The sequence below is a fragment of the Panthera onca genome, chromosome C1 (genome assembly GCF_046562875.1).
Source record: "Panthera onca isolate mPanOnc1 chromosome C1, mPanOnc1 haplotype 2, whole genome shotgun sequence".
Lineage (NCBI taxonomy): Eukaryota > Metazoa > Chordata > Mammalia > Carnivora > Felidae > Panthera > Panthera onca.
The window spans coordinates 183,262,084-183,285,683 of record NC_138346.1 but is presented as its reverse complement, the minus strand read 5'-3'; the positions used below and the strand labels follow the sequence as shown (position 1 = coordinate 183,285,683).

The 23,600-nt window shown below is 38.6% G+C and overlaps 1 protein-coding gene across 1 annotated transcript in view; it reads right to left on the bottom strand.

Moving 5' to 3' along the window:
- SPATA6 (spermatogenesis associated 6) overlaps positions 1–17,716 on the bottom strand; it is a 148,140-nt gene extending 130,424 nt beyond the window's left edge. The window contains 4 exon segments of the mRNA XM_060624031.2: positions 17,301–17,438; positions 17,440–17,555; positions 17,558–17,687; positions 17,690–17,716. Coding sequence (XP_060480014.2) covers positions 17,301–17,438; positions 17,440–17,555; positions 17,558–17,687; positions 17,690–17,716 — 411 coding nt within the window.
- Between the last annotated feature and the right edge of the window lie 5,884 nt (positions 17,717–23,600).

Genomic DNA, 23,600 nt, shown 5'->3' with positions numbered 1-23,600 from the left:
TTCTCATCAATGTATCCAAAACACAGACTTTCAGTATTAAGAAGAAGCTCCAAGATTATCAAATAGCTTCAGATTTTTACGTACAATAACCACAGAGCCCCAAGAAAGTATAGGTGATTTACTTACTTAAAGTGACACAGAAAATCAATCAATACAATACTTTCAAAAGTGCTTAGAAAAGTGCCTAACAGAGCATTCAACCAATACTAGCTATAGTTATTGTTAGGCTGAAAATCACTACATCTGTCATCTCAACACAAATTACTGCATTGAATAAATGACCAAGACTTCAGGTCTCTTTGTATGTAGCAGTTAAGATTATTTTCCATGCCAGATATTTATACTCCATCTCCCTCTTATTCTATTTTCCAATTTCCATTCTGATATATTCCCTACTGATTATTAAAATCTATTAAAATCAAGGTCTTCAGCAAATATAATGTTGTCCATCACCTTCATTTCCTACTCTGCCTCATTAAAATCAAACCTGTTAGAATCCCTCTAAATCCATGTTATCCAATGTGGTAGCTGCTAGCCACTTATGTCTACAGTTGTAGCTAGTCCAAACTGAGATGGACAATGAGTATAAAATACAAGATTTTGAAGACTTGTTCAGAAACATTTTGAAAACTCATTATAAAACCAGCATAAAATATCTCATTAATAACTAACACTTTGAAAACATTGATTTAAATAAAATTATTGTTAAAATTAATTTATCTACTCCTTTTAACTTTTTTAATATAGCTGTCAAAATTTTTCAATTGCATCTTTGGCTTAAATTTGTGGTTCATATTATATTTCTACTGAGTAGTGCACCGGCTCTAATTGTCCTACTGGAAACTAGGGACTCTCTTTACAATGTGTAATATATGCAAGAAGGCATGACTTTTTCTCATCCACAATTCTACAAATTCTGCCATGCTTTAAAGAACACCCAGTAGCTTCCCAAAAAGAAAGCAAGAGAGGGGGGTGGGGGTAAAGAAAATCAGATAAAACAAATAGAAAATAAAAAGCAAAGAAGTTGACTTAAAACACCCATATGGATAATTATACGAATGCAAATATTCTAAGCATTCTAATTAAATGGCAGAAATTGTCAGATTGGATAAAAAAGCAAGACACAATATGCTGTCTGCAAAAAAAAAAAAAAAAAAAAAAAAACCATGCTAAAGACACACATAGAAAAAGTGCTTTCAGAATGGTAGAGCAAATATCTCCAAAATTCAGTCCCTCTATAAAAGCAAAGAGAACACTACGAAAAACTGTCAAAATCAACTTTTTTACAGCTCTAGAAATTAACCAGAGATTTGCAAAAATATGAAGAGCATTTGGTCAGCTAACCAAATAGATGAATTTTGGTTAAAATAGTGATATTGTGGTGTGTTAACATATTCTACTCCCAATCCCCTCTACTCAGGTCTTCTGTAACCTTGAAAACCAAAATCCTTACAATTAGAGTAGTCATAAAAACTAGCAACCCCACAGACACTGGAGAACAGGTTCTGTGCTACCCAAAAGTCCCATCTCCAGGGAATTGCCATTATTTGCTCTGTCTCAGAGTATCCGGAAATCCTCATTCCGGAAATCCTCATTCACAGGAATTCTCTACTTGACCTGAATTAGAGTTTACTCAAACAGCCTTTCTCCCTAAGGCAATTGTCAAAAACAATCAGCGGCAATTGTTTAACACCACAGATGCCTGAGGCAGTGATCCCAATTGAGGCACACCACAAGCTGATCAAAATACTTAAAAGGCAAAGCTGGAAAATCATGTGTATGGGTGTATGGGGGGAGGCTGTTTTTGACAAGCTATAATATATTCTTTGCAATTCAGAAGATCATGCACATGTGCAGGGCTGTGCACATTTGCAGAAATGACCTGATGAAACCCTAATCTCTTACTTCTGGATGACCTTGAGGCTTTGAGATAGTTGGAAATGAAGGCTAAGACACAGTTGTAAATTGCCTGTGGTACATAGAAAGCATGCCCCAACAAGCATACAGAGATCCTCAGCAAAGACTGGGAGACTTACTGGTTCAAGACATTTAAGTATATATATATCCTTAATACCATCATTAGCAAGCCATGAAGCTAACCAGAGACTTTGGTGGCCACATGTGACAAAGAATACAGACTTTAACTCAGTAAAGCAACTAAACAAACAAAAAGCAACAGCAAACAACAGCAAACAATAAACCCTGAGAAGTAGGGAGTCTGATTTACAGAGTTCCTTATTATATTACTCAAAATGTTCAATTTTCAATAAAAAAATATCACATGCAAAGAAACAAGAGTATAAACCATACACACAGGAAAAGGTAATCAATAGAAACTGTCTTTGAGTAAGCCTAGAAGTTGGGCTTACTAAACAAAGACTTTAAATCTATTATAAATATGTACAAAGAGCTAAAGGAAACCTTGTCTAAAGATCTAAAGGCAAGTATGGCAACATAGCAATGATGTCTCATCAAAGAAAGAATATCAACAAATAAACAGAAATTATTTTTTGAAAGAACCAAACAGAAATTCTAGAGTTGAAAGTATATGGCATGACATGGAAAAAATCACTAGAGAAGCTAGCAGAAGTAAGAATATGTGAACCTGAAAATACGGCAATTGAGATTTTTCAGCCTGAGGAACAGAAAGAAAAAATAAAAATGAACAGAATCTCAGAGACCTGTGGGATACCATCAAGTACAACAACATAGATATAATATGATCCACAGAATGAAAGGAGAAAGGGCCAGAAATATTTGAAATATTGGACCAAAACTTCCATAATTTAAAGAAAAACAATCTACATCCAACAAGCTCAAAGAACTCCAAACCACATACATCATAATCAAACTTTCAAAAGACAAAGATGAAGAGAGAATCTTAAATGCAACACAAGAGAAGTGATTCAGTAGGTACCAAAAATCCTCAATAGGATTAACAGGTGCTTTTGTATCAGAAACATGAAGCCAGAAGGAAGTGGGATGACTTATTCCAAAATGCTGAAAGAAGGCTTTCTTGAAATAAGAATCAATATTGAGAAAAATTTCCCTTCAAAAAAAAGGAAAATTAAGACATCCTTGGATAAACACAGATAATTCATCATTAGCAGAACTTCCCTACAAAATATACTAAAGAGAATCCTTCATTGGAAATGCAAGGACACTAGACAGTAACTCAAATCCACATGAAAAAATACAGAGCATCAGGAAAGGAACTGCATATATAAATATAACAACAGTACAAAATTTTTTTGTCTTATTTCTCCATCCTTATTTAAAATAAAATTACATAGGGGTGCCTTGATGGCTCAGTTGGTTAAGCATCTGACTCTTGATTTCAGCTCAGGTCATGACCTCACAGTTCTTGAGATCAAGCCCCACGTTGGGCTCTGTGTTGACAGTGCAGAGCCTGCATGGGGTTCTCTCTCTCCCTTTCTCTCTGCCGCTCACATGCATCCTCTCTCAAAATAAATAAATATTTTAAAAAATAAAATTAGATAAAATTACGTAAGGCAGCAAATATTAAGCTACGTTGGTGAGGCTTGTATGTATAAAGATATAAATTGTATGACAATAAAGTCATGAAGAAGATGAGAATGGAACTCAACAGAAACAAAAATTTTGTGTACCATTGAAATTAAATTGATATCAATCCATACTAGATTGCTATAATAAATGGAGATGTTAATTGTGAGCCCCAAAACAATCATCACTAATAACTAAAACAATATAGTAATAGAAACAAAGGAATTAAAATGGTACACTAGAAAAGTTAACTCAAAAGACATCAAGGCAGAAACATAGAAACAAAGACATAAGACATGCAGAAAACAAACAGTAAAATGAAAGAGGCAAATCCTACCTTATCTGTGATTATGTAAATTAAAGGTAAATTGACCAACTACTCCAGTCAAAAGGAGAACCTGGTAAAATGGATAAAAACTATAATCCAACTATACATTGTCTATAAGAGACACACTTTAGGGGCACCTGGGTGGCTCAGTCGGTTAAGCGTCCGACTTCAGCTTAGGTCACGATCTCGCGGTCGACTTTGGCTCAGGTCACGATCTCGCGGTCCGTGAGTTCGAGCCCCGCATCGGGCTCTGTGCTGACTGCTCAGAGCCTGGAGCCTGTTTCGGATTCTGTGTCTCCCTGTCTCTCTGCCCCTTCCCCGTTCATGCTCTGTCTCTCTCTGTCTCAAAAATAAATAAACGTTAAGAGACACACTTTAAATATTTTATTTTTAATTTTACTTGAGAGAGAGAGAGGGAGAGGGAATGAACAGGGGAGGTGCAGACAGAGAGGGAGAAAGAAAATCGTAAGCAGGCTCCAAGCTCAGTGCACAGCCCAACATGGGGTTCAATCCCATGACCCTGAGTCATGACCTGAGTTGAAATCAAGAGTCAGACATTCAAGCAACTGAGCTACCCAAGGGCACTCTTGTAGGTGCCCCTACAGGAGTCACACTTTAGATTCAAAGAAACAAATGAGTTGATAGTAAAAGAATGGAAAAAATTAAGCAGCAATCAGAGAAGAGCAGCAGTGGTTATGCTAATATCAGACAAAATAGACATTAAAACAAAAATCGATTCTAGAAACAAAAGGACGTTTTATAATGACATAACAATTAAAAATACATATAAGACATATTTCAAGAAGACATAACAATTACAAACATACGTACACTTAACAGAGCTCCAAAATACATGAAACAAAAAAGACAGCCATCTCTCCAAAGAAGATAAACAAATGGCCAACAAACTCATGAAAAATGTTCAACATCATTAGCTATTAGGGAAATATAAATCAAAACCATAATGAGATACCTCTTCGTATCTGCTATGATGACTACAATCAAAAATATAAGGCAAAAACAAGTGTTGGGGAGCACGACAAAAAAATTGGAACCCTTACACTTTGCTGACGGAAATGTATTGAAGGCACAGCCACTGTGGAAAAAAGTCCAGCAGTTTATGAAAAAAACTAAACAGAGTTAGTATAAGATTCAGCAATTCCTAGGTATACATCCAGGAGTGCTGAAAACATATGGCAACCCCAAAACACATACAAGAGTATAGCAGCATTATTCACAATAGCCACATAGATAGATACACAATAGCCACAAAATAGATACAATCCAAATGTCCATCAACTTAAGAATGGATTAGCAAAATGTAGTATACCCATACAACAGAATATTATCTGACCATAAAAATAAAGTACTGACAGATGCTACATGAATGAACCTTACAAACACGCTAAGAAGCCAGACACAAAAGGCCACATATTGTATGATTGATTCCATTTATATAAATGTCAGAAAATCAACTAGTGGTATCCAGGGCCTCAAGGAAGAGGGAGAATGAGGAATGACAGCTCACAAGTATGGGATTTCTTTATAGGGTGCTGAAAATGCTCTGCAATTAGTGGTGATTGTTTTACAACTTTGTGAATATGTTAAAATTCACTGAATTTACACTTTATTTTTTTACTTTTTATTTGAGAAAGAGGGTGAGCACAAGTGGGGAAGAAGGGAGAGGGATACAGAGAGAGAATCTTAAGAAGTCTCCACACTGAGCGTAGAGCTCTATTGGCATGGGGCTCGATCCCACAACTCTGGGATCGTGACCTGAGCCAAAATCAAGAGTCGGATATTCAACCGACTGAGTCATCCAGGCATCTGTGATTTTACACTTTAAATGGGTGCATTTTATATATGTGGATTACATCTTATTTTTTTTTTATTTAAAGATTCATGATAAAAGCGAAATGATATAAAAAGGTATACCATGCTTTCACTAGTCATAATAAAGCTGGAGTGATAGTCTTTTTTTAAAAATTGTATTCATTTCGGGACAGATATAGAGAGCAAGTGGGAGAGGGGCAGAGAGAAAGGGAGACAGAATCCCAAACAAGCCCTGTGCTATAGGCACAGAGCCCCAGGCAGGGCTTGAACTCACAAACCATGAGATCGTGATGCTTCACTGAATGAGCCATCCAGGTGCCCCAGTAACAGCCTTAATGTGACATAAAATAGACTTCAGAAAAAGAGAAAGATTACCAAGGTTAAAGTGAAACATTACATACTGATTAAAAAATTTGATTTATCAAGAAGATATAACAAAATTAAATGTGTAAGCAATTAATAATACAGTATTAAAGTAAAGGAAGTAAAAAGTACAGTATATAACTGAATTTCAATACCTTACTCTCAGTAACTGATAAAATAAGCAGTCAAAAAAATCATTAAAGGGGCGGCTGGGTGGTTCAGGCAGTTAAGTGTTTGACATCAGCTCAGGTCATGACCTCAAGAGTCTGAGCCCCACATGGGGCTCTGGGATGACAGCACAGACTCTGTTTTGGATACCTGGTCTCTCTCTCTCCCTCCACACCCCACTCCCCAAACATGCTATCTCTCAAAAATAAACATTTTAAAAAGTTTTTGAAAAGATCATTAGGGGTGCCTAACCAGCTCAGTCGGTTGAGCATCCGACTTCGGCTCAGGTCATGATCTTGCATTCATGGGTACAAGCCTCGCATCACGCTCTGCACTGACAGCTCAGAGCCTGAAGCCTGCTTCGTCTCCCTCTCTCTCTGCCCCTCCCCTGCTAGTGCTCTATCTCTCTCTGTCTCTCAAAAAATAAAATAAAACGTCAAAAAAAATTTTTTAGTTAAAAAAAAGATCATTAAAGGTATAGAAAATGTGAATAACATTCAAGTAATTTGACCTAGTGACGTTTACTTAATATTCCAGCCAACAGCAGAAGGATACACATTTTTTTCCAAGTGCACATGAAAACATTCATCAAGAAAGAGGATATTGTGAGCCATATAAATCTCAATAAACATAAAATGAAATCACACAGATTATTTTCTGTAACCCCATTAAACTGGAAATAAATAAGAGGAAAAATATCTGGAAAAAATCTGAATATTTGGAAATCAAACAATATATTCCTAAATCACTTCTATGAGTCAGAGAAGAAATTATAAGACAAATTAAAAAATACTTTGAACTGCATGAAAATGAAAAGACAAACATATAAAAATGTGTTAGATATAATTAAATCACTTCTAAAAAGTGTATTATAGCTTTAATCTTGAAATTTCCTTCAGTTCTTCTTTTGCAGAAAAAGCATTTGACACAATTAAGCCCCATTTATGATGAAAGCTCTAGCAAACTAAGAACTGAAGGAAATTTCTTCAACTGATAAAGAATATGAAAAAGCCTGAATTTGATGCCACATATAATGTTGAAAAACTGAATGCTTCCCCAATATCAGCAAAAAGGTTAGTATGTCCATGCTCAACACTTCTATTTAACAGTGTACAATAAATAGGTCCTGGCCAGTGCAAAAAGACAAGAAAAAGAAATTTTAAAATAAAAGAAATAAGGGGCAGCTGGGTGTCTGACTTCGGCTCAGATCATGAACTCACAGTTCGTGAGTTCGAGCCCCACACCAGGCTCTGTGCTGACAGCTCAGAGCCTGGAGCCTGCTTCCGATTCTGTGTCTCCCTCTCTCTACCCCTTCCTTGCTCATGCTCTGTCTCTCTCTCTCTGTCTCTCAAAGATGAATAAATGTTAAAAAAATAATAATAATTAAAAAATAAAAATTAAAAAAAGAAAAGAAATAAAAGGTACACGGATTGAAAAGTAAAAAGTGAAACAGTATTTGTAGACCACCTAACTGTAGTCTACAATCTACAAATAAACTACTAGAAATAATGAAGGAATCTGATGTCACAGGATAGAAGTTCAATATGCAAAAATCAACGTTATTTCTCTGTACCAGCAACACTTACAAAATGAAATTTTTTAAAATAGCATTTACAATTTGATAATAAAGTATATTTAAAATATTAAAAATAAATTAAAAAAACAGCATTTACAATAACATTAAAACCTTAAGTATGTAGTACTTAGGTATAAATTTAACAAAGTATGTGTGAGGAATGTCCACTGAAAAAGTTCATACCGTGGAGAGAGAGAAAGATTTCAAACATTCAAATTACAGTAAAACCTTGGATTAAGAGTAACTTGCTCTACAAGTGTTCTTCAAGATGAGCAAACATGTATAATAAACTCTAAGTTGACAAACGAGCCATGTTTTTATTTACAATACAAGTAGTACATGATGTTGAATGTCACATGATCACAACTGGGCCAATGGTTCATCTCTCTCTCTCTCTCAGTCTCTCTCATTACGGGATTATGGGTGATCATCTCCCATGCTCAAATGCTCAGTCTCAGGCTACAGTGTTGGGCAGAAATCAGTGATTTTTCAGAACACTGGAAGATGCCCACAACTGGCACTAGTGTATTATTTGTCACTTCAAAGTACCTATGGACAGTCCTTTGCATTTCCATATAAGAGTAAGGTGAGGAATGCTTTGCTTCATTCTAGGTCAGGCTGCTTGCAGATATAGACCCTTTCCTCTGCTGCCTTATTGCCAGTTTCATTAAATATGGTATATGACAAGAGTTTATTAATGCTGTACTGTAGTTAACATTCATGCAAGCATATACAATGGTCCCCCCATATACAACGGCAGGAAAAGATCTCATTAAGCCAACAGATAGCAGTGACTCCATTAGTGATAGTGAAAGTCATCTTACAGAATGACCCTCCTCTCTCGTCTCCCTCACACCAGCCATGAAGGTTTTCAAAGGTAACTACAGGTTAATTTCTTTATTTTTCTTTATATTTTGTATTTTCTTTATTATTTTGTATTATATTACAGCATTGTAATCATTTCTATATGAATATTTTTGGGTTGTGGAACGAATCATCTAAGTTTCCATTATTTCTTATGGGGAAATTCGCTTTGATATACAAGTGCTTTGGATTACAAGCATGTTTCCAGAACAAATTATGCTCGCAAACCAAGAGTTTACTATATATTGTGATAGAAGTCATGATAGTGATTATCTTTGGGAGAGGAGGTGACAGGAGGAATGACTGAGAGGGATGGAGCACAAGGGCACAATCTGGGGTGCTGATGATATTCTAATTATTGATCCAGGTGGTAATTACACACATAGGATTTGTGCACTTGCTGAACATAGAGTTCCATAAACAGTTAACTTAAAAAAATCAATAGCATTCTTTGTTTACCAGTGACAAAGAAAGAAAGAAAAGAAAAGAAAAGAAAAGAAAAGAGAAAAGAAAAGAAAAAGCTGTCTGCTAAAGACAGGAAAAACAAAGTAAAAAAGTTCAACTAGAAGATCTTTGAAATTTACATTACATATAACCAATAGGCTACTATCCAAGATATATTCAACAAGATGGAAAAAAAAGAAAAAAACCTCTGGGATTGCTAAGGGCAAAGGATATAAACTGGCTATTCACAGAAAATGAAAACGCTGGGATTGGAGGTTGGAGTTATACATTAGTAATCCAAGAAATGCCTAGAGCCATCAGAAACTGGAAGAACAACCTTCCCCCAACCCCACCTCCACTTCCAGATCCTTCTGAAGGAGTACTGGGCCCTGCTGATAATTTTATTTTGGACTTCTGCCCTCCAGAAATGTGAGCAATGTGAAGACAAACTTGTCTTAAGACACCAAGTTTGTGGACATGTGTTATAGCACCCTATGAAACTAACACAATTTCCTGAGCCCCCATAGTTCCATTTCTAAATCTAGTGCCTAGAGCACTGGGCCTGTATCTATGAGATTCAAAACCCTCCTGGGGCGTCTGGGGGGCTCAGTCAGTTGGGCGTCTGACTTCGGCTCAGGTCATGATCTCACAGTTCGTGAGTTCAAGCCCCATGTCTGGCTCTGTGCTGACAGCTCGGAGCCTGGAGCCTGCTTCAGAATCTGTGTCTCCTTCTCTCTCAGCCCCTCCTCTGCTCATGCTCTGTCTCTCTCTCAGTCAAAAATAAATAAACATTAAGAAAAAATTTTTTAAAGATTCAAAACCCTCCTGTGCAACACTGTGCAATTTACCTATACGTGTGACTAAAAAAATAAACCAATGCCCTAACTGAAAAAAAAATTATATGTATAGAAAAATAATTTATAATAAAATATCTATTTCTACATGTCAATGCTCAGGCAGGACTAAGCTAGAAAATATAATATTTACACCTATACACTGAGTCTACATAATACGGATAGTTTCAAAAGCAGAATGATAGGCGCCCATGTTGGCAACTCAAACACAAGCAGTGCTGCCGTTGGTGCCTTGATTTTCCAAAAAAAGTAAACTCTTCACAGAGTTCCAAACAAAACAAAGTATATTCTCCTCAATTTACACTACAATTGTATTCCTGGAAAATTCACTGTATTTTACCACCTTTCAAAAAAAAAAAGAAAAAAGATTTTGTGTTTGTACGTAAAACAAAGTTAGATTCTTAACTTCCAATAATTATATACAGGTTTTCATCTACATATTCAATAGGACATTCAAGTCATGCAGAATACTAGACAATGAACACCAACAGGACCCCCCAACTACTAAGGCAAACAAAGGTAGCCCAACAAATTCCACTGGCATTTAAAAGTCTATCAATAATAGACGGAGGGGGCGCTTGGGTGGCTCAGTCAGTTGGGCGTCCAACTTCCACTCAGGTCATGATCTCGCGGTTTGTGAGTTCGAGCCCTGCATCGGGTTCTGTGCTGACAGCTCAGAGTCTGGAGCCTGCTAAGGATTCTGTGTCTCCCTCTTCCTCTCTGCCCCTCCCCCACTCACACTCTGTCTCTCTCTCCTTCAAAAATAAATAAACATTAAAAAAAATTTAAAAATAATAGTAGATGGAAAAAAGACAGTCTCTTCAGCAAATGATGTTGGGAAAACTGGACGGCGACACACAGAAGAATGAACCTGGACCACTTTCTTACACCATACACAAAAATAAACTCAAAATGGATGGAAGACCTAAATGTAAGACAGGAAGTCATCAAAATCCTAGAGGAGAAAACAGGCAACAATCTCTCTGACCTCAGCCGCAGCAACTTCTTACTTGACATGTCTCCAGAGGCCAGGGAAACAAAAGCAAAAATAAACTATTGGGATCTCATCAAGATAAAAAGCTTCTGCACAGTGAAGGAAACAATCAGCAAAACTAAAAGGCAACCAACATATTGGGAAAAGATCTTTGCAAATGACATATCAGATAAAGGGTTAGTATCCAAAATCTGTAAAGAACTTATCAAACTCAACACCCAAAAAACAAATAATCCAATGAAGGAATGGGTAAAAGACATGAATAGACACTTTTCCACAAAAGACATCCAGGTGGCTAACAGACACATGAAAAGATGCTCAACATCACTCATCACCAGGGAAATACAAATCAAAATCACAATGAGATACCACCTCACACCTTTCACAATGGCTAAAATTAACACCTCAGGCAACAACAGATATTGGCAAGGATGCTGAGAAAGAGGAACCCTTTTGCACTACTGGTGGGAATGCAAATTGGTGCAATTACTCTGGAAAACAGTATGGAGGTTCCTCAAAAAATTAAAAATAGAACTATCCTATAACCCAGCAATTGCACTACTAGGTATTTATCCAAAGGATATGGTTTCAAAGGGGCACATGCACCCCAATGTTTATAGCAGCACTATCGACAATAGCCAAAGTATGGAAAGAGCCCAAATGTCCATCGACTGATGAATGGATAAAGAAAATGTGATATATCACACACACACACACACACACACACACACACACACAATGGAATATTACTCAGTGATCAAAAAGAATGAAATCTTGCCATTTGCAACTACATGGCTGGAACTAGCACTAGCATGTATTATGCTAAGCTAATTAAGTCAGAGTCAGTCAGAGAAAGACAAATTATCATATGATTTCACTCATATGTGGAATTTAGATACAAACCAGATGAAAATAAGGAAGGGAAGCAAAAATAATAAAATTTAAAAAAAACAGAGGGGAGACAATAAAAGACTCTTAAATACAGAGAACAAACTGAGGGTTGTTGGGGGCGGTGGTTGTTGGGTGTGGGGAAGGGGTAAATGGGTGAGGGGGCTAAATTAAGGAGGGCACTTGTTGTGATGAGCACTGGGTGTTATATGTAAGTGATGAATCATTAAATTCTATTGCTGAAATTATCAAAAATGAATAAACATTAAATTAACTAATTAATAATAAAAGTTATTTATTCATTTACTTAAAAATTTTTTAATGTTTACTTATTTTTGAGAGAGAGAGAGAGAGACAGAATGTGAAATGGGGAGGGACAGAGAGAGAGAGGGAGACACAGAATCCAAAGCAGGCTCCAGGCTCCAAGCTGTCAACACAGAGCCCAATGGGGGGCTTGAACCCATGAACTACAAGATCATCACCTGAGCCGAAGTCAGATGCTTTATCAACTGAGCTACCCAGGTGCCCAATAATAAAATTTTAAAAAGTCTATTAATAAAGGAATAAAAATTAATCACCATCATAAAAATAAGCAGTATTATATAGCAATAAAGGAAATGAACTTGATCTGAAAGAATCAACACTGACAAATTTTAAAAAGTCAACTGGAAAAAACAGGTATGCAGGATACATAGTAAAATACCATTTGTGTCAAGTTTTAAAACAAAACAATAGTATAAGTAGCACATAGACATACACAAATATATAGTAAAAGTACAAAACCAGAATGAAAAGAATACGCTCCAACTTCAGGATATTGATTACGTTACCTTTAGGAAGGGAAGGAGAAAAACAGGAGTCAGAAAGATATACAAAGGGGGCCTTAACTATATCTGTAACATTTTATTTCTTAAAAATGAAATCTGCAGCAAACATGTAAAATGTAGCATTTGTTAAATCAGGGTGTGGAGAGGGTGGAATCATAGTATTCAGTTTTATTTTTCCTGTAAGTTTGAAGTATTTCTTACTTAAAGTTTTTAAAAGTCTATATTCCAGGGAAATTTCCCACCAACTGTAGCACAATTGTGAGACACCACTCCACAGAAACTTAGATGAGGATCACAAATGTTTAGGTAAGTAGCGATTGAGAAGGAAGGACCCAGATCTGTTTGCCCCAATGTTCTCTATAATTTGAGTGCGGTAAAGAGGTGAAGAGAATACAGAGAAGAAATATATATGTAATATATAATATAATATAGATATATATATTATATATAATATATGAACTAACCCCAAACTGACACTATTCACGTAAAGCAAACTGGCTGGTTTCACTGCCCAGGCATTGGGCTTTATTTTTCACTGTCCCATTTCTTCCCTTCTCCCAAATAATCTCATGAAAATTGAACTACTAAATAACAAAAAGAAGGTAGACAGAAGCAGCAGCACAAATACTTCCTATATCATAGAAAGGATGTTTCAACTATTAAAAATGTAACTGGTGGGAAATATAATTATTTTGCTGTTCTTTAAAAACAAGTTACTTGGCCTATTATACCATTCTCCAAAAATTCATTGAGAAAAGTCACACTTTCTTTCCAGCAATATATTTTCTCTCTAGTCATACGGCTCTGTGGAGCAACATAAAATGTGTTATACACCAAAACCTTTCATGTTTACTATGTTCTTGCTCTCATATTACCACCGTATTAAACATGAGGTTGCTACTAATACAAGACTGCAGCAAAAAAAACACTTGTGGAGGGGGTGGCGGAAGAGGAGAATGTAGTTTCACACTTTCAAAAGACAAGGAAAGATAAAACATCTAGTTTCCAGTTTATAGGATCTGGGAACAAATTAAATGTCATCACAAAAGGAAACAATTCAGACAATAACGCAACATGGGATATTCAATATCTGAGTATGGGCTCTTCAAAAGGTAATGTGCACAGAAAGATTTTTACAAGAATGAATGTTCATAGATTTATCCATGACAATCACCACCTGGTAACAATCCAAATAATCATCAGTAAAAAGAATGGCTAAAAAATGTTGGCAGTATACACATACAATAGAATACAACTCCTCAATATAAAGGAACAAACTGCTGATACACACAGTCACATGGATGAATCTCAAAAATATGCTGAGCAAAAGAAGCCAGACACAAAATTTACAAACTATATGGCTCCATTTAATATGAAGTTCACGTACTACTGGCAAACTCATCTATAGTAACAGAAATCAGAATAGTAGTTCCCTCTGCAGGGGGCTTGACAGGAACAAGGGAATTTCATGGCTTGATAGAAGTATTCTAAATCTTGACCCAAGTATGATTACATGAGTGTATACATTTATCTAAATCCACTAGAGGGGAAGAAAGGAAAGATCACGGGGAATGAAAAAGTAGAACAGTTCTATACTAAAATGGACTTAAAAGACCTAACAACCAAATGTAACATGTAAACCTTGATTGGATGCCCGTTTTTAAAAATTAACTATGCAAGTTATTTTTGGGACAACTGGGAAGACTTGAATATGGGCTAGATATTAAGAAATTGTCACTCATTGTTTTAGGTGTGATAGATAATAGCATGGTGGTTATGTAGAACAACGTCCTTGTTTTTAGAAGATGTTGAAGTGATTAGGAGTGGCGTACCATGATACCAACAATTTACTTCCAAATTTTCAGCAAAAGAGCCACATTTATTTTATACATACACACACATACGTACAGATAAATCAAATTAATGTTCATAGGTCGTGGCATAGGTTTTCATTGTACTATTCTTTCAACTACCCTGTATCCTTGAAAAATGTCAATAAAAAGCTGGAAAGTAAAGATGACAACTTTTATAGATAACAGAGTGATCTCTGAGATATATTACGTGAAGGAAAAAAAAGCAAATGTGCAGAATAGTTTATGTAATATGCTACCTACTATATTAAGAACCAAAGAAAAAAATATATGTGAGGGGAATGGTATGTGTGTATGTGTATATGTATGTGTATCTGTTTGGTTATATTATAAAAGGAGATACTAGAAGAATAAATCTGAAACCAGTAAAAATGATTACCTACAGCAGATGAGTATGGATGGGAAGTAGGTTTGAGGAGACAGGGCTGGATGTGAAACTGCTCTGAGTATATCGTTTTATGGGTCTTGACTTTTATACCATGTAAACATAAAAAATTAAGTTGAAAAGAAGAAATTAAAATGTAAAAGATGTTAAAAATATCTCTGGTCATAGAATTCATCTATTCAATCAAAGCCAAATTAATCAAGCTTAACTTGAATGGTTGCTAATGATCATTTTTGCTCCTTCTGAGCATCAGAGCTATTTAACAGCTTTTTGCTGGTCAGAAAAATTAGCATCTTGTTGCAGATCTGCCCTAAATAGTTGTGCAACTGTAAACAAATAACTAGCCATGCTAAGCTTCACCTGTACAAAGGAATAAATCGAATGATATCTGGGATCTTTGGAACTGTAAAATTCTGTGACTCAAGTGTTTGATGAAAAAAGTTACATAGGGATGTTTCCACCTGCCTAATTTCTTTAGCCTCAATGAACACAAGGTCCGTTACACAGTCATTCACCTCCTGCAGTACAACCAATACCAAGAAAGAAAGGGTACTGAAATTAAATATATTTCTGCAACTCCTTCAGGCAGTAATCAGTCACAACAAAGTACTTCCTCCTAAAGATGGGTACTGGCAAAGGAAGGGGAGCAGCAGCCAGTCGGTGGGGCAACTGTACTTGCTGGGCATCTACACCCCATTGGTTAGCAGCAGAGGAAGCAGCAGCCAGTAACAAAGTCTGGTGAGGCTGCACGGCCGAGCGAGCGGTTTAGGAAGCTGGGACCCTTCTTATATTCTTTTGCTAAAGGAATCTTACTTTACAAAAAAGTTGCTCGACTTTGGCAGCTGTGGGATGAAAACATCTGAAGCTAGGGCTGTGGCTTCCCACACAGCAAAGTAAAATCTCTGCAGGCTTAGATAAACCAAGAGTGCCAGAAACTTTCTTTCCCTCCACCCTCTGCCTCACACTTTGCCCTACCCAGGCTTGCCTTCTTTAAGACCTAACAAAAGACCTAGAAGAGTCTTGTGACTTGGAGTTTCAGCGACAGTGTTGCAGAGGCCTCATTCTAATTCGAGGAAGGACAGCCAGGAGAGCAGGGGTGGCCAAGGGTGGGTTAAGTCCAGAGAGAGGCCTGCAGGCAGGGTGTGCAGGGTGTGCAGGAAGCAAGTGGGGAGGGCTTCTCTGGGCAGCACTCAGAGGCCTGGTGTTGGATATTTAAAGACACTCACATACACATACCTGCCCCCAGTGTTGCTGGGAGATCAGAGTTGAGACATAAGAGAGCTTAGGAGGGGTGGAAGGAGAGAAAGGGGGCTGAGTGGGGAATTTTGGTTCCAAGCTGCTTGCAGGTCTAAAATGGGGGTATGGAAAGGATCTCTGGGATTTCCTCTAAAAGAGACAAGCTGGAGCTTTCATCTGAAGACGAAAACGAGAGGACTCTGTAAAGAATGAAGAGGAAGTAGTTTTAAAACCTGCGGAAGGGTCTTCCGGGATGATTAAAAGGGATGGAGTTTTCTCATACCATGGAGAGATCCAAGCCCCTTCCCCTGAGGAAGCACAAGGGGGTTCAATGCCTCAGCTGGATTTCCAGAGCAGGTTGGGGGACAGGATCCTCTCGAGCCAATCTGGAGAGTGACTGGGGGTGGGGTTGCTGCTCCTCTCCAGCAAGTTCACAGAGTGAGCAGTTTCTCTGTAAAAGCTGTTGCGTTTCTTGGCGTGACAGGAAGGATAAGGGATAAGGGATCCCTCTCACAGCCAGGAGGGTCCTGAAATGATTTCTGAGGGGTTGGCCCTGGAGGACAAGGCAGGGTGCTTCGTGCAGTGCTGACACAGTTTGGTTGCTGGGTGTGAGGATTCCACACTGAAGACTGAGAGTAAAGGCCCCTTCACGAATCAGAAACTTGAAATTTGACCGAAAGAACCTGCCTGCCGTGATTTGAGAGGAAACGTACCCCCTTGGAGACTGGGGAGAGAGGGGGCCAGTAATACTCTTTCTAAGAGAAGAGGAATGTAAAGAGAAGCCTACCACCCGATTCACTGGAAAGTTAGGGGCAGGGCGAGGAGGCCTTTGGAAGAGGAAGTGGTTTGTAAATGATCTGAAGGAACCCCAACTGGAAGCTGGGATACAGCGAGGAAAACGGAGGTGGGGGTGGGGACGGTCAGAGCTCTGCGTGGCTGGAGTGGGAGGGCGTTCAGGATTTTGCCGAGGGAGAGGAGACCCAGGGGCCACGGGTCGAGGCTCCCGAGGGATGATTCAGAGGCTAACGTAGCTTTTGAGGTGACTCGGGCTTCAAGGAGATGAACGAGGGAAGCGTCCCCGAGTAAACGCCGGAGACTCGGTGACACCCAGGCGACGGGGGTTGTGGGGGCGACCGGTACTCACGGAGCGGATCTCCAGCGCCAGAGCGCATTGCAGCGCCTTCACCTTCGGCATCCGCGCGGGGTGGGGCGGCGGGGACGGACCCCGGCCGCGGGCCCGAGTGAGGCGAGGAGACGCGGGGCGGGGCGGGGACGGGGAGGAGACGAGGTGGCGGCGGTGGCAGCTGTGGCCCCCAGGCCGGGGCCCGCGGTCCAGCCTGGGTCCCGCCGGAGCAGAAGCTGTGCGCGGGGCGTGGACTCGTTGTCATGGCAGCCAAGGGGGCGGGGCCGGAAGAGAGGCCGGACGGGGACGCGCGGGAGCCGCCACTCCTCGGCGAGCGGCTGGGGGCGGGGCTCGGAGAACGCCTGAGGCGGGGCCACGCGAGGAGGCGTGGCTTCCGAAGGAGTGGGATGGGGTGGGGCGGGGCTGTTCTGTGACATCAAAAGATGGGTGCACAGCTGGACAAAGGCGAGAATAGCCTGGGGTTTGTGTAGTGGGACAGTGCCGAGGTCAGGGAGCTGGACTCAGGAGCCCTGAGTTCCAACGTGGCGATTACACCTTGGGCTACTGGAGTCCCAGTGAGGCCTCAGTTTCCACAACTGTAAAAGAATAATGATTAATGTTGGTTTTCTTTTTTTTTTTTTTTTAATGTTGGTTTTCTATTTGAATTTCACAGTACAGTTTACAAAGCCAGCATGAGGAAATTGAGGATCATAGAAGAGGCTTGCCCAAGTTGAAGAGAGAACCAGCACTGGAACTCAGGACCTTTCATGTAAAACCCCAATTGCGTCCCTGACAATTGGGGCTTGAATCAGATCATGTTCCTCCTCCTAGACTCCTACTCTATGATTCTATTAGTGCATCCCCCTCTCTCTTCAAGGTTCCCTAATCCACTGTGTATGCTTAAATTGAACCGTCAATGCAGGGCCAACAATAAATCCAGTTGGGAAGGGCTTGGGCCATAAACCATCAAAGATTAAAAGAACCTAAGAGATTGGTCCAATCCAGTCATTTTAAAAATCATTTTTAGTGTGAAATATATTACACATACAGAAATGTATAAAACACGTTCATCTTAAACAATAAAGCAAATCATTGTGCAACTAATACCTAGATTAAGAAATAAAACATTACTAGAACCTTAGAAATGCCCCCAACCATTGCATTGCCTTCCCTGCCCTGGAAGTAACTGCTACCCTGACTTTTGTTACAATAATTCCTTTCTCTTTCTAAGTACTTCTGCTATTCAAGTATGCATTCCTAAACTAGACGTTTTTGTTTCCTGTTATTGATGCTTTATCAGTGAAATTAACACTACTCGTGTTTTCCTGTGACTTGCTTCTGTCATTTACTATTATGTTGTGAGACTCACCCAATATTGACACTATATAGCAGAAGTTGTTTTCTATTGTTGGCTAGTACTCCAATATATGAATATTTATTTATTTATTCTTTTAACTATTGATGGTCACTTGCACTGATTCCATTTTTAGCTATTATTCACATGTTGTTATGAACATTCTAATACATGTCTACTAGAGTGCATGCATGCTCCAGTGGGAGTGGATTGACTCGGTATTAGGTTTTGCACATGGGATTTTAATTAGTGATGCCACACCGTTTTCCAAAGTAGTTGTACCAATTTATGTTCCTGCCGAGAGTGTATAAGAATTCTTATTTTCCCACATCTTCACCAACATTTGGTATTGTTTAGGTGTTTAATGTTTGTATATTTGGGTGTATGTAGTCCAAGTATCTCATTGTGGATTTACTTTGCATCTCTTCTTATTATTGAGATTCAGCACTTTTTCATGGTTTTATTAGTCTTGCCATGTTCTCTTCGTGAACTGCCTACTAGTTCTCTTGCTATTTTATTAGATGGTCTCTCACTCACTCTCTCTTGCTTTTTTGCTCTCTCTGTCTCTCTCTTTCTCACTGATTTATAGGAGTTCTTTATATATCCCGGATACTAATTCTTCATCTATATTACATGTGTTACAAATATCTTCCCCAGTTTGTGCTTAAGTTTTTAAATTTTCCATATAGGGTGTGATGAACAGAAGAGAAACTACATCAAGGAGTATGAATATTCTTAGTTTGACCAAATAATTCCAAGTTGCTATCCAGAATGCCACACCAGTCTACACTCCCACCATCCAGCGAATCTTCCATTTCAGCTAACATATTATTCAGTTCTAAAATTTCCATGTTGTCTTTTTCATTAGTTTTCACATGACTGCTGAGATTCTCTATTTGTTTACTCATTAGGGCTCTATTTTCCTATGCCCTTTGACTACATCTTTATTTCTTTGAAAATATTTACAATAGCTGCCTTAAAGTCTGTATATGTTATATCCAACATCTGTGCCATTTCTGCTTCTCCTAACTACATGTTTTCATAACTATACACTGTATTTTCCTGTTTCTTTCTATGTCTAGTGCTTTTTGTTATTGAATACTACATATTTAATAATGCCCTATAAGAACATGGATTCTATGATCTTTCTCTAAAGACTATTGATTCTTATTTTAGTAGGCAGTTTAATTATGGGGTCATTACCTCAAACTTGTGCAGACTTAGTGATATACTTTGCTATTGCAGATATGTGGAAAGCCCAAGATGTTCTTAAAGCCCATCTACCTTGGTAGGTCCCAACTTCCAAACTCTGTCTCTCCCAAACTTTGTCAGCCTTCGTTGTAGACTTTGTTAACGTGAGTCTAGTGCAGGCCTAACTGTAGGATATGGTTCTTTCTGCTAGAGTGCAGACTTTCTGATGTATCAGCTGGATTCCAGGAGTGTTATACAAAGTGTTAAAAAGATCTCTCCACAGTGGAATGTTCAGCACTCCAATGTCCCCGGTACTGTCTGATCCCAAGCATCTCTGTTCTGCTCCCAACCCTAAAGCAGCTGCTGACTGGCATGTCTCTGGTCATCTCATCTGTGTATGTAAAGCTCACCCCTCAGCCTTGAAGTTTTGGGGAAACACCTCATAGGTTTCTGGGCTCTCTCTGCACAGTGCCTGTCTTTGTCAGTTTGGGCTGCTATAACAGAACACCATAGCCACCACAGTGCCTTATAAACAATAGAAATTTATTTCTCACAGTTCTGGAAGCTGGAAGTCAAGATCAGGGTGCCAGCACACTTGAGTTCTGGTGAGAGCCCTCTTCTGAGCTGCAGATGGCCCTTTTCTCATTTTATCCTCACAAAGTGAAGAGGGTGAGAAAGCTCTCTGGGGTGTCTCTTATAAGAACACTAACTTCATGAGAGCTCCACCTTCATGATCTAATTAACAACCCAAAGCCCCACCCACAGCTACCACCACCTTGGGGGGTAGGATTCCAACATATGAATTTGGAAGGGACACGAACAGTCAGTCTATAGCAACTAATTTAAAGATGTTCTCCCTCCATTATAGCCTTCAAGTTTCAGCCTCATACAAAAATTCAGCTGCCAATTTCTAAACCCCAAGCATGAAATTTTGGGTAAAAAATCTAATTGGCCTGAATGGCAGCATTGTGAATGGCATCACTATAATTAATGATGTCCCAGGAAGATTTATAATCACAGGTTACAGATAAAACAGAAATAGTACGCTTCTGCACTTCCCCTCCTTTTATCCTTTACTAATTTTATGGGAAATAAGTCCAATAAAAAATATAAGCTCTTAATCTTTCCCAGAAATCCTACCTCATTTGATGAATACTTTGAGGGAATAAATTAGAGTCTTTTTTTTTTCTTTTATACAGTCTACTTTGCATTTATGAAGTGAGGATGATAACTCAGGTTCCCTGGCCAAATGGTCAGAAGGTTAGAAGCCTTTTAAAAGACTTCTATTGTCTTTCCTTCATGTTCAGTCTCCATAAGGTAATTGATTTCCAACAAAGTCAGTGTCTTCATTAGTCATAAGACTATTAACAATAATAACAGCCACAGTAACCATTCAGTGACAGTTCATTATATATCAGGCATTGTGCAAGGTACTTTAAGTAGGTAATTATACACCTTACACATCTCTACAAGCAAAGTATTGGTATCCCCATTCAATAAATGAGCAAACAAGGTCACAGTAAATTAACGTGCCCACACTCACCCACATAGTACCTGGCACAGCAGGAACTTGAACCTAAGTCTGCTCTTCTCCTGCTATAAAATGCTGCCTCTTGTTATTTATTGTTTTAATATTATCAGTAACAAAATACCAGTCAGTTTAAGAAACAATACAGCCCAATAAATATAATAGCAATAATTGTTATATTAATAGAGGTTGTATATAATATGTCATTATCTTGCATTTGAAAAGATATTTCTGTTCCTGAAAGCATGTTTCTGTCATTTAAATTGATTCTCAGGATGATTCTATATATTTTAAAGTGCAACTATTTCTAAACTTCTAACACTTGATGGTGGGCTTATTTGTCACCGAGAATGGTATGGAAAGTTTAAGAGAAATAAGACTTTAAAAATCTCTGATATAGTTTGAAATAAAAACATAAAGCAGGAATCACCCTATAATAAGAAATTTCTTATATTGGGTAAACTATAATTAAAAAAAAAGAATTTTCTTTTATGAATTGTACCTCTTGGAATAATGTTCGAGCTTGAAATGTACTATGTAACTCAACACATACCCAGAAGACCATTTTGTTTTATTAATCTTGTCTCTCTATGTATGATATGCTAGTCCAGTCAATAATAACTAGGTCTCCATTCTTCTGATTGAGTCTTAGAAAGTAACAAGTAAATGAGGAATCATTTCCCATTTCTTGTATAACATCTTTATGGAATATGGATGTGTAATAGGCCAGCTTGCTGGGAGGAGGGAGTATGAGGATGTACTATAAAAGTTCTGAGCCCTAGTTGCAAACTGGGTCTGCTGGAATTGGGCATTGCTTCTAGCCTGGTGGACGGCCTCCTGAGAGTCGACCCTACTGTCTCCATTTCAGGAAAGAAAGGGCCTGGGCCCTCTGCACAAGGCTGCCTAGAGGGCTAGAAGCATTGCAATGACCGTAAGCTACATCCATCCTAGGGAAGAGTTTCTGCATGAAGGGTCCTCTCGTGGTGTTGGAGCCACATAGTTGTGGGAGGAAGGTGATTCCGACGTAGGTACCATTTATTTCTTTCCATAACTAATAAGCTGTAAGCACCTGAAATACTGACTACTTGTGCTAAACTGACCAATGATCTCCTGAAAATGTCTATATCTGAATTCCCAGAACCTGTGAATCCTACTCTCTATGGCAAAAAAGGATTTTATAGATGTGAACAAGATAATGACCTTGAAATGGGGAGCTTATCCTGGTTTATACAGGTGGCCTTGGTGTAATCACAAGAGAACCAGGAGGAGTCAGCATCAGAAAGAGGGTAACGTGATAATGGAAGCAGAGGGAGAGAGATGATGTGATGTGGGGCCATGAGTCAAAAAATGAGGACAGCCTTGAGAGACTGGGAAAGGCAAGGAATGGATTCTCACCTAGAGACTCCAGAGGAACCAGCCCTGCCAACACCTTGATTTTAGCTCTGTGAGATTCGTTTCAGACTTCTGACCTCCAGAAGATAATTATATTAAGATTATAATTATAATTATTATAAGATAATGAAGTTGTGTGTTAATCCACTAAGTTTGTGGTAATTTGTTACAGCAGCATTGGGAAACTACTTGATCTAGTAAGAATCTGCAGGTGAGTTAGAAGTTAAACAAGCTGATTGTAAGTTTCGTAAACTAGTACAGAATTAATTTTGCAACAGAAATTACAAATTTAAAAATCATGACACAAATAGTGACCTCAGAGGACTTTTTTTTTTTCCTTTCCCCTCAGAGGCCTTCTTAGGTCATGCTCAGGAAATGAACTAGTCCTCTGCAATGTCTGTTGGGGATGGGTTTCTCAGCACACTGATAAGCAGCCCCTTTCAGTCCTTTCTGGGCCACCTGCAAATTTCAACAAAATTAAATTCTAATACCAGTCCTTGAAAATGTATCAGGGCTATTAATTGAGAGTGAGCACGAAAAACATGAGGGCATATTGGCACCAAGTGACTCCCACCCCTGGGTATTCCATTCTGGACATTCTTCCCCAAACAGCTGTGGCTGCCAATGCCTTTGTGCATCTCCATTTCCCATTGTTGTTTTAGGGAGCAAGAGTGCAGATGAGTTGGGTCTCTCCCCATTTTCTGGACAAAATAGGAAGCCTGAGCCCTACACTGAAGACCCCCTTTGACATTACTCCTCTCTCAGCTTCAATCCATCAGAACAAGTTTGGCTTCTCATCTCTCCCTCAAAGTTCCAAGACTTTTTTAAAAAAAAATGTTTATTTATTTTTGAGAGA